At 32.7% G+C, this 12145-nt stretch overlaps 3 protein-coding genes across 3 annotated transcripts; 1 reads left to right on the top strand and 2 right to left on the bottom strand.

Annotated features, from left to right (window-relative positions):
• Window positions 1–464: 464 nt before the first annotated feature.
• LOC130897579 (E3 SUMO-protein ligase ZBED1) lies at window positions 465–2513 on the bottom strand. Its single transcript, XM_057806513.1, has 3 exons — window positions 2388–2513; window positions 1122–2158; window positions 465–1080 (listed from the first exon to the last, which is right to left on the bottom strand). The coding sequence occupies exons 1-3, from the start codon at window positions 2511–2513 to the stop codon at window positions 465–467; spliced, it is 1779 nt and encodes a 592-aa protein (XP_057662496.1).
• On the top strand, window positions 1244–7067 carry LOC130897023 (putative nuclease HARBI1). The gene is made up of 3 exons (XM_057805499.1): window positions 1244–5277; window positions 5333–5542; window positions 6225–7067. Exons 1-3 carry the CDS (start codon window positions 5035–5037, stop codon window positions 6987–6989), a joined length of 1218 nt encoding a protein of 405 aa, XP_057661482.1. The 5' UTR covers window positions 1244–5034; the 3' UTR covers window positions 6990–7067.
• LOC130897024 (uncharacterized) lies at window positions 6675–7832 on the bottom strand. The gene is made up of 3 exons (XM_057805500.1): window positions 7294–7832; window positions 7090–7205; window positions 6675–6749 (listed from the first exon to the last, which is right to left on the bottom strand). The coding sequence occupies exons 1-3, from the start codon at window positions 7532–7534 to the stop codon at window positions 6717–6719; spliced, it is 390 nt and encodes a 129-aa protein (XP_057661483.1). The 5' UTR covers window positions 7535–7832; the 3' UTR covers window positions 6675–6716.
• Between the last annotated feature and the right edge of the window lie 4313 nt (window positions 7833–12145).

The raw sequence follows: 12145 nt of genomic DNA, 5'->3' as shown, positions 1-12145 counted from the left end.
ACCCTTTAAACCTTATGTTTAAATAGTAAAAAGAATTATTAACATAACAAATGTTCAGTATATTTTAAAACTAAAAAAAAATAATTTTTTTCTTAAACTTTGAGTTTAAAAATAAAAAAAAAACTAAAATAAATAATTACCACAAATGTTTAGTATCACTTAACATTTGACTAGAATCAAAGTACAGTTAACCGATTAGTTTAAGTAGTAAATATAATGGTAATTGTTGAGTATCAAACTTAGAAAAGAAAACAAAGTTTTCTTCAAGCTTTGAGTTTAAATATTAAAAAAAACTAAAATAAATAATTGGCACAAATGTTTTGTATCACTGAACATTTGACTAGAATCAAAGTAAAATAAACCGATTAGTTTAAGTAGTTAATAAAATGATAATTATTAGATATAAACATTAAAAAAGAATACTCTATATTTTAAATCAAATTATATCAATAAACTTAAAAAAATTATTGCCATAAATCTTCAGTCAAAGAGTTTAAAAATAATAATTTTGGTAATCGCTTTCCTAAAATACGGTTTCGAGTTTTCCTGACAATATTTCCTGCTTTCGAAAATAACCTTTCAGCTGGTGCAGAAGTGGCCATAACTGAGAGGTGTTTCAGAGCTAATTCAGTTAACTTTGGAAAAGTTTCCTCAGAGCTTCTCCACACATCGAGAGGGTCAACTTTAAGATTTGGTAATGGTGCCGCAATATATAAATCTAATTCTGTCTTTTTGCTCATGGACGTATTAGCAGCCATTATTTTTTCATGGTGTACCTGCCATATATCTTGTCCGTCGTCGACCACTTCTGATGAAACAGAAGATTCAGAATGGGTCACTGCTAGAGTATCATCGGTTCTAGTATTTATACTCAAACATCGGTTGGTATAATTAATTGTTTTTGACAAAGACAATGCCTCATCTAAATGAATTTTTTTAAATCGAGGATCCAAAAACGTTGCGACCGAGAAAAGGTGAACTTTTTGGATGTTTTCAAATCTTTTATTTAATTCAGTCTGTAGTGAATATTTTAATTGGTTTGCTAAATCACTGGTTGTCGGTATTGCGTCTAACAATGCTCTTAAACACTTGATTATAGGTATAGCTTTGCTAGCTGTCACATATTTCTCAGCGCTCTTTCTTCAGTAACATTGTGAAAAGGCTTTAAAACTTTTCCAATTTCTTTCAAGACAACAATTTCATTTGCTTGAAGCATTTGGGGTGCATTCGGATGATTTATCAAAATAGATCCAATTGTACTGCTCATTGACACAAAACGTTCAATCATAAATAATTGTGAATTCCAACTTGTAGATACGTCTCCGATTAAATGCTTTAATTTTCCTTCGGGAACACCTTGCTGCATTTGTATCTGTCGCAACTCTTCAGCACCTACACCACTTTGGTGGAACCAAGTTACGATCTTTCGGACTTTATCCAAAAAAAGTTTAACCTCCGAAGAATTCACAGCATTTTCGACTACTAGATTTAATGTATGTGCTAAGCATCGAACATGTTTTGCTCGTCCAAAAGTAATTTCAATAGCTTTAACTATGTTACGACCATTATCTGTAGTAACACTCACAATTTTTTCATGAGATAATTCCCAATTTTCACAAACTTTAAGAATTACCTCCGACAAGTATTCCCCTGTATGATTATCATGCAGTGGCTTACACGCAATATTTATTGTTTTCATTTTATAGTTCTCTATAAAATGTACAGACACACCTAAGAAACACCTTAATTGCATATCCTTCCATTCGTCTAATGTGAGACACACGTTTTTAACAGACCGTAATTTTTCTTTGATTATGATTTTTTTTTTCTTTATATTTAGTGTCAATGAGATTTGTGATAGTTTTACGGCATAGAACCTTGTATAAGTCTTCATTAAATCTTTAAAACCTGTTCCTTCTACCATACTGTAAGGAAGACTGTCCCGGCATATCATTTCCGCAATGCTCTGAGTTATTTGTTTGTTTTTATCACCATCTTTAGCATATGCTGATATTTTTGAAAAAGCCGCTCCGATATCTGATCTAGCTCGTTTTGGTGTCGAAGATGAAGCCTCATCACTTTCTGTTGTTGAAGATTGAACCAATGAATTATTATGTCCCAACTTGGCAGCATCTTGAATATCAACTTGATGTAAATTCTGCAGCGATAAAAATAAAATCGAAATCAAATTAACATGAAAACGTTATTAACCTCCAAAATAATAAAGTACACTAGAATGAGCAATGAAATATATAATTTTAATGTCAGTTGGTTTATGCGTTTGAAATTGAAGCATATAAAATGTTGCTCTTTATTTAAATGTTAGAATAATGCTGTCATAAAAATCATAATCAATAATAAGTACTGCATCAAATGATTAGTGTTACCTCGTCAGCTTTTAAGATGTCAGAATGTTTTCTTTCCATGTGTTGTTTCAAATTTGTAGTATTACTACATGTTCTCAACTCTTTTGGAAAGTATTTACATTTTGCGGTAGTATTATCTTTCTTCATTATAAAATATTTTCGCCAGCAGCTTCTGGGTGTTTTACCAATGGAAGACATTTTTATGGTTAACAACAATATTTTGACACCTCAAAACTTCAAAGAGATAAAAAAAGATACAAAAGATCACAACTTATTATGTATTTGTACATAAAGATGGCGCTGATTTTTTATCGACCTGTTTACATTTAATAAACTTACTTACTCATTTTTTCATTCATCGCATAGATGGCATTACTTACAAAAATCGATTTAAAATGCTTAATTCATGTAATCGATTCATTAAAAATCGATTTTTACAATTAATAAAATCGATTACAAAAAATCGATACTAAGAAAGAAATAATCGATTAAAACATAAATCGATTATTTATTCACTTCCCTAATTTAAATGCGTTCAATGTATAATTGTTGTTAAAGATGTTTTAACCGTTGAAGAGCGAAAAGAAAAGTTAGAGTATTATCATATAAACAAAAAAGGACATAGAGGAATTAATGAGCTTAAAAATTCATTGAGCTAAAAATATTATTGGCCGAAAATTTCGGAATACTATAGAGGAATCAATCTTTTTAACACTACTCTAAAAATGACAACCAAAATTTTAACCCAACTAATAAATCAAAGAATATCTTTTGAGGACGAACAACAAGGTTTCACCTTTTATATAATAGACAAATAGCGTTAAACATCATCAAAAAAATTGAAGACATATATAAGGACAACAAAATACAGGCCAGAATAGACGGACAACTTACAAAGGAAATAAACATAGGCACGGGTCTTCCCCTTCAATCCTTTTATTTTCCCTGAGCTTATGATGCTGCCACTATAACTGATCGCCCACAACTAGAAAATACCTCCATATCAGCTACTCCTCTAGACCACAAAGTGGTGGTCCGCGAGAAAATTTCGCTGGTCCGCAGAATCGTACTCTTTCTGCGCGTAGAATAACGGCGCGGGAAATAAGTCTAACTGCTGCTGAATGTTTTTTAATGTGAATTATTTTTAAGTGAGTCAGTTTTAATATTAATATACTACTGAGTACCTACATTAAACAATAGAACACACCGTAAGTACCAAACTTTTCATTTTAATTTTTGCACGGTTACGTCAATACATAACCTCAATTTACACACTTCATAATATTTATTTTTAATAAATAATAGCGTTCTGTGTTGAACCGAGGCAGACGAGAGAACAGGCCGGAATGAACCGAGGCCGACGAGAGAACAGGCCGGAATGAGCGCGCCATATTTGCTGCGCACTCTTCGCTAGTAGTCCTCAGACCTCAATGATTTCTTCTTATTTTCGCAGATCAAAAATAAATTGGGAGATCAACGTTTTTCTACACCTGAAGAAGCGGTTGATGCGTTTTTTGAGGTTATCAGCGATTAAGACCGTGTAATCATCCGTGTCCTGTCAAACCATGATATTTGCTTCCCATTGTCAACAAGAAATTTCCCTCGAACAGTTTTTCTTTCTTGTATAGAAACTGTGGTTTCTTTTGGGGGCCTTTTTAGGCAAGGTGCTAACTACATGCTACCACGTGCAGAGCTGATGGAAGACTGGCTTCCCTACCGCAACCGCTGGAGCTATACAACAAAGTTGTCACATATTCAAAACAATTAACCAAGACATCGAACTTAAAACTGCACCTATTCCGTAGCATCGGTGGTCAATTCAAATTGTTTATTGAAATAGGGATAAGCTAATATAGGTTATAGGTGAAATTAGTAATTGTTTACAGGTATTAAAGCAGTTGATAAATTCTTCTGTACGTTCTACTTTTTTGCCTTTCTTTTAACATATCGTCATTGTTTTTTTTTATTTTCATTGTTTTTATTGAATGTTTTATTTTTGATGTAAAGGTTAACGGATCTCCTTGTTTTAAAAAAACATCAGAAAATTTTTTACTTAATTTATTATATTATTTTTTTCTTCGGCTTTCATAATATGGTCTGTTCGAATTAATACCGTCAACCGGGGTGAAGTTAGACAATTTTTAGCGTTTTTGGCAAATAACTTTTTTATCGTAACTTCAAAAATTTTGAAAAAAATCAGTAAGATAGTTCCATAATTACCCAACGCAAATGTCACATTAAATATTTGATAGTATTAATCAGTTTTTATTTTTTAAATTTTGTCCAACTTCAACCGCATTTTGGGGCGGGATTGGACAAGCCTTGTTTAATGGCTTAAACGTCAATTTTCCACCTTCTAATGATGGAGTTGGACACAGGACATATTTTTAAAAAGGTTTTTGATTAGATTTGCAATTATTCAGTACAAATAATAATATCCAACGGTGATAAATAAACAAATGTTTTATTAATAAAAAAATTAAAAAATTATTCAAAAAATTAAAACAAAATTAAAAAACGTAACAATACTTCTGAAATTAACAGTACAAAAATAAAAATCACTTCTAACGCGGGATTTACATTTACGAGTACTCGGATCCGAGTTATATTTGCGAGTTGAGTTCAATCGTTTACATTACGTCCGAGTAAATTCAAATTGTGTTTAAAAATGGCTCCTTCAAGAAAAAAACGTGCCACTGTAACTTTAGTATTGTTTATGGTGTTTAAAAAGAGGAAAGAATATGACAAAGTTAAACGAAATAGAACTATTTGGGTTAAACAACATTTACAAGAGCGCCACAGACTTGGAATTGAAGAAAATCTGCTAAAAGATTTGTTAACCCAAGACGGGAAAGATTTTAAGAATTTCATGCGGATGGACTACGAAACATTTTGTATGTTACATATAAAGGTAAGAGAATGATTGGGTATACATGACCTAGCAATTATTATTTATTTAATTTTAGGTTTCCCCCTATATAAAAAAACAGAATACATGCTTACGAAGTGCTATAAGTTCTGAATTACGCCTTGCAATAACATTAAGATTTCTTGCAACTGGAGATAGCTATAGGTCATTAGAATATCTGACCAGAGTATCAGCTTCCACAATAAGTTTATTTGTTCCTCAAGTATGTGAATATGTATATGAAGTGTTGCAGTCCCAGTATATGAAGGTATGTATTTAATAAAAGGTTGCACTTATTTTATATATTTATTATAACCAAACATTTTTCACAACTTTTTTTTTAAATTAATTCTTAATTTCTAACATCTTTTAATTTACAAAAATCATTAGATGGATAAATAGTCTTCCGTAATACTGGCACTTTCCATTGCTTCAAAAATTGCGTTACTCCCACGATATGTGACGTTGTCAAGTGATGCTGAATAGGTTGACTGAGAAGAATGACTGGAAGAAGGTGTCGGTATATTATATTCTTCTAGAGAAAAATGAGATGTCAAGCCTGGGGAAACTGTCCTATTTGAATTATTTTTACTGGATATTTTGCGCTGATTCAATATCTTTAATCTTCTATGTATGATGAGCTGCTGAATGTCCAATTTTAGTTGCAACGCATCTTCTAAAGGCATTTCTTTAAGCTGTTCCGCGACGCTCTCTCCAAACTTATCAAATTCCGTCGAATCTTCCTTACATATTGCACTTAGACTATTTACGGCATCTTCTAACCCTCTATCTACATTTGTTTCTTGGCGACGAGCTCGTTTACCACACTGTGATTCCGAATTGGTACTTCGGGGAGTTTCTTGTGTGATTGTTGTATTGTGTTCTTTATTTGTTGATTTTTTCACATAAAATAATTAAATTTGTAAATTAATGTATATATTTATTTCTAGTTTCCTTGCACAAAAGGCGAGTGGGAAAAAATTGCCAAGGAATTTGAAAACAACTGGAATTTTCCATATACCATTGGTGCTATAGACGGCAAACATATTGTAATAGAAGCACCGCCCAATGCAGGATCCTACTATTTCAATTACAAGGGCACACAAAGTATAGTGTTATTCGCTTTAGCAGACGCAAACTATAATTTTTTGTATATTGATGTTGGTTGCAATGGACGTATATCAGATGGAGGTATCTTCAAAAATTGTACATTAAATCAAGCATTGCAAGAAGCCACTTTAAATCTACCACCTGATAAATGCTTACCAAATCGCATTAAGCCAGTACCGTATGTTATGCTAGGGGATGAGGCATTTGCTCTTTCAAAGAATCTTCTAAAACCATTTCCAAGGAGCAGGCCTCTTAATGCAAAACAGAAAGTTTTTAATTACCGACTCTGTCGTGCACGTAGAGTAGTAGAAAATGCCTTTGGTATTTTGACATCACGTTTTCGAATATTTAGAAAACCAATTTGTCTAAAAGTAGAAACTATTGATAAAATCGTTTTAACCGCATGTGTCTTACATAACTTCTTAAAAAAACAATGCCAAGAGGTTACCCTAAATTACGAGCTTGAAGATATTCCAACAAGTATGAGAGGAATAGCTCATCAAGGAAGTAACAATGCGAGTGAAGTCGCGCATTCAATACGTAACGAATTTGCAGAATATTTTTATAATGAAGGCCAAATTGATTTTCAGTGGAAACATATTTAGAAATTATTTGATTTTGATTTTTCAACATATGAAAATAATTTATTGTTACTTATTAATAAATGACTAAACACTAAATAATGGCTTTCATTTATGAACTCACGCATTTTACAACTGATGGCGTGGAATTTGTCTTTCTCTGCGTAGTGACATCATCCAAAAAAGTCATACTACCAAACCAAGATAAATTTGGTGTGTAAATATCCTCCGTACCAGACCCTGTAAATAAAAATGCAAACAAGTTCTATCTTTGCTTTTATTATTATTGTATTAAAGAAAAGAAAATATTGCTTAACTGGTTTTTTACCTGTAGATTTTGATATATCGACTTTTTTCTTTTCCTGAAGGTACGTGGAACGAATGTTATTTATTTTTTTCTTCACTTGTTCTATGGTAATGTTCATAATATCCGCCATTGCTTCATAGGCGTTATTTCTTTTGTTAATGTCACGGTATTCTTTACACTTCACATCCCATAAACAATCAAAAGATCGATAAATATCAATAAATTGTTCCATCTGTTCCGCCGAAAATTTAGTTTCCGCCATTTTAACTCTCAATAACCACGTTTACTTGGAGACAGGACTCGGTTTGCGCTCTACTTGATACTAACTCGTATCCAAGTGGGAACACTGTACAAGTAAACATTTACATTTAAGAGTTTGTCTCCAAGTAGGGTAACTCGGATCCGAGTACTCGTAAATGTAAATCCCGCTTAAATTCTTAAGTAGGCTTTTAAGAAGGGCTTAACCGATGCTATCATAATCTAATGCTTCAGTAAATTGAATGCGTTCTCTTCGTAAATCAATGGGTTTTTTCAGAATATAGAAAATTTCTTCTTGTGTAACCTCGGCAGAGTCTTCGACATTGGGGTATACAAAAAAATTACCCATTTTCTCCGAATATTTTTTTCTTAGGAATATCACGAAATATGTGTTTTCTTCAACGTTAATGATAATGCCCACAAAATTGAGATGTCTTTTTTCTCCGACGAACCGCACAAGAACGTATTGCCTTATACTGAAACGTGTTGTGGGACTAGGAATAGAAGGTTCAGTAAGCGTATTTGGTTGTATATCACAATCGTTTTCGTTATCAGTCTCGTCATTGTTGCTACTTTAATTAATACTTTCATCTTCTGAAAAATTTTCTTTTTCAATCCGGTTCAGTTCTCCTGATTCTATTTCATCTTCTCCGTCACTGTCTCCAGGTAAAGTTACACTTCGTCCTGGCAATATATTTAGTCTTTTACCTCTTGGTTTTCTGGTTTTGTTTGGTGGAGGTGTTAGATTTTCTTTTATTAAATCGACAAAACTTTGAGACCAAGCATCAGTGTCATTACCAGTGTCACTTTTGTAGTCGGGGAGTTTTTTTAACACCCTCTCTCTATCCAGTGGATATATTCCAGCCGATGCGAATCCCGATGTAATATTGTCCTTTGACCGTAAGCCCAGTTTTTCAAAAGTCTCGTGTAATAAACGCGGAAAATCGCTTTTTTGAAAAACTCCTCTATTGGATGATTTCCAACGTCGTAAAACAGCTCTCCACTCGCCTTTTAGTGGTCTGAAGAACGCAACATCAAGTGGATGGCACAGGTGAGTTGAATTCGGTGGTAATAATATAAAATGAATATCATTTTTTCTACACTTTTTTATGACATATGACGATATATGACTAGACAGGTTGTCACCGATTAAAACTTTTTTGCCTTCAAATTTTGACAAATACGGCAAAGCCACTTTTAGGAACCAGTCTTCAAAACAAAACTGGTCGAACCAGCCACTTTTGCTGCGATTGTACACTGCATCGGGAGGACCATTTTCGATCCATGTAGGGTACAAATGCTGAGCTTTGTAAACAATATATGGCGGAAGAATTTTCCCGGAAGCAGATCCAGCTACCATAACAGACACACTGGTTTTGGAACTATCCATTACAATGTCACAGTGTTTACTTCCTCTTTTTGTGACAACCCTGATCTTTCCAGGGTCGTCTGAAAAATTTGTCTCGTCGTAGTTAACTATTTGTTCACAAGGGACATTTTCCAGGGCTACTTGCAGTTCATCAAAGTATGCATTAACGACTTCTGACGTCACTTCGGCTCGAGCTCTTTTGATATTACTGGGCAATCTCACACTCAATTCAGCATGCCGTTGTAAAAAAAGTTTGGCCCATTCCACTCCAGGTAGATTATTTTTAAAAATAGAAACAGTTGTTCCTTGTCTATCTAAATAATGCTTCACTAGTTTTCTTATGTCAATAATTTGTAAAGGAAAATTCCATTTTGCTACTGTTGAAATCCCGTCGGCTAATGTGTTCTCCTGTTCTTCACTTAAAGCTGTTTGCCCACCATATCGTTGAGTGCATTTAATGCCTTTAACATGATTATATAACGTAGATTTTGGAACATTTCGGCGCCCGCTCTTAGAGTCATTTTTCTTTTTTTTACAGCTACCACAGCCTTAACCATTGATTCATGTTTATAATTTTGGTAAGGCTTTGTTCCAAGCGGTCTTTTATACTTGCGCACCATTGTCCAACTTCACCCTGTAAGAGGTACATTTTTCCATAGTACGGCCCTGTTTCTCAATCAACGTTAAAAATGTGACCTTCAACACTTATTGTTGGTTAAATACATATCAAAGACTTTGCTGGTAAAATTTCATGCATGAACTATTATAGAATAATTTTCCCCAGCAGTTTTAAAACAAGTGTTTTAAAATTGACAAATTTTATAACAATATTTCAGAATTTTTTTTTTCTAACTTACCGAATGCGTCCACACATAACCACGTTCTTACAAAGCCTGATGTGTATGGTTAACGCTGCAACCAATCACGCAACGAGACAATGTATCTCTTTGATTGCCTAGATATATATATTTTAAATAGGTCCTTTGTCCAACTTGACCATAAAAGTCCAACTTAACCCCGGGTGACGGTACTTATTCTATTTTTTGTACTATTTCATTTGTATTACCCTGATTATAAATTTTTCTATAAATCTTTTCTTTTTCCTTTTTTATTTCTGTTAAATAATTAAAGTTATGAATTTCGTATTTAGTAGTTTCGGAAGGATAAACATTGAGGGGTTCATTTGACTTTTAATATTTTTCATTTTTTAACGGTGCTGTTCTTGTAGAATACTCGTCTACCCGCAAAACATTGTATTAATGCTTCGTTAATTTTTGGCCACGTATTTGATTCTATCCTAATTTGTATGATATAAATTATGATCATTATAAATAGCTATGTTTCAATTAACTTTTCGCATCTATTTATGAATTTATTTAAATTATTAATGTCTCCATCATATGGTTTTATATTTACCAGTTTTAAGTTAAATAAATCCCAGCTAAGAGTTTTCGAATTTGCCGTTGCCATTTTTTCACTCAACAAGTTGGTAAGGATAGATTAAAAGGAATACTTAGAAAAACAAGAAGACTTAATACTTACAGTAATTTGAAGTTCCAGTCCCTCGTAGAAATTCAGGTATTCGCACTACTGTATTAAAATACTTTGTAGTCTTTTACCGTACTTTTACTTTTGAAAATATTTTTTTCAAAAATCTCTATTGTTACAAAACAATTTACAATTTTTTAAGCGAATGATCTTAATTAATTTCACGATTGAATTCACAAGATTCATTATTTTGATGTTTACATCATTATTTTGATGTTTACAATATTCATATTTATACTAATAAAAAGCTGACAGTTGTGATTTGATCTTTATACGTTTTACTTTTTAGAATGTACTGGATTTTTCTTCACATAACTCGCAAACATTTTTTCAATGTTCTCAGTCAGCGAACAAAATGTTTTTCCTGTTTATTTGCACGCATTATCTAATTCAAAAGTTACGTTCCTAGCAACTACTTCGCTCTTTCCCAAAATCCATATTTGTTTCTATTTGGCTTAGTTCCGGAGGTTAGGGTGGTAAAAGTGAAAATTTTATCTATTATTTATGTTTTAGAACCTGCCTTGTGTATTTTTATTATTGTATATAGTTCAGCTTCAGCTACTTTCAACTCATGAAAAATATTTTATCCAATTAACCACTTCTGCCAAGTGCGTATTTAGAAATTTCTTCAGAGAGGGGGGCAAAATTCTGTCAGAAAAACATCTTTTTTCACAAAATTTAACTTTTAAAATATATGAAGCTTGTTGTGGATTAACCCGTTAGCCGGGCGCCTACCAAGCTAAAAACCCCCCCTCTTCTCCACCGACGCATGTGGAACCGTTTTAGCGAACATCGCGTCACATGCGCCGGCTTTACTCTAGACTCCTTTTCTTTCTTCTTGTCTTGTGGGTCTGTAATTTAAAAAACCTGACTACACAAGGGACAGCACATAATAAATAACATGTAACATATAAATATGCCTAAAGACTACACACTTACACCCTAAAAATTATATAGATAAAATAGTCCAGTCATTATAGTAAGTTCACCTCGGAATTCGAGATACCCAGCTGTAAGTCTGTAAATACTTGTATATTGACACCCTAAAAGTTGTCTCAAAAACTACATATGGTAGGGTGTAAGCAACTATTAAATTTCAAGGTCAAAGGTCACAAAAATCGGTTTTTTGCGCTTTTTTTGGAAATATCTCATTTCATATGGGTTTTTTGCTATTTGTATTTATTATCAATATTGTAGAATTCAAAATTCTCCACAAATTTTGTTTAAAAAAATTTTTTATACGGTGAACCGTTTTCGAGATAGAGGGCGGAGAACGCGCGGTCACAGCATCACTTCAGGCCAACCGGTGCCTCCGGTCGAAAACGCGCCATATATAGTTGATGAACTATCGATAAATCAATGATTATAAATATTTGTCAATTTTATTAACTATTATATTATATTTTATCATTTTTTTCCTAACTTATCCTCTTTTTATTCAGTATTAATTTATTTAACAACACTTACCTGCCCATGTAATTGCAGAATTGTTAATGAAAATATAGGAATTATATTTGAATTTTAACCTAATTAATATTAATAACTTCTTACATGAAGTAATCTTTTTATTAAAAAATATCATTGAATACATTTTTTTTTATTGAAAGTAAAGAAATGGAATAAAGGGTACAAAAACTACAATTTATAATTTTAATCATCTTCTTCCTCTTCATCGTCGTCTTCTGGCTGCTGGTGAAT

This window comes from Diorhabda carinulata, chromosome 8 (genome assembly GCF_026250575.1).
Source record: "Diorhabda carinulata isolate Delta chromosome 8, icDioCari1.1, whole genome shotgun sequence".
Classification (NCBI taxonomy): Eukaryota; Metazoa; Arthropoda; class Insecta; order Coleoptera; family Chrysomelidae; genus Diorhabda; species Diorhabda carinulata.
Note: the sequence above shows the minus strand (reverse complement) of the source record. Positions and strands in the feature narration are given on the sequence as shown.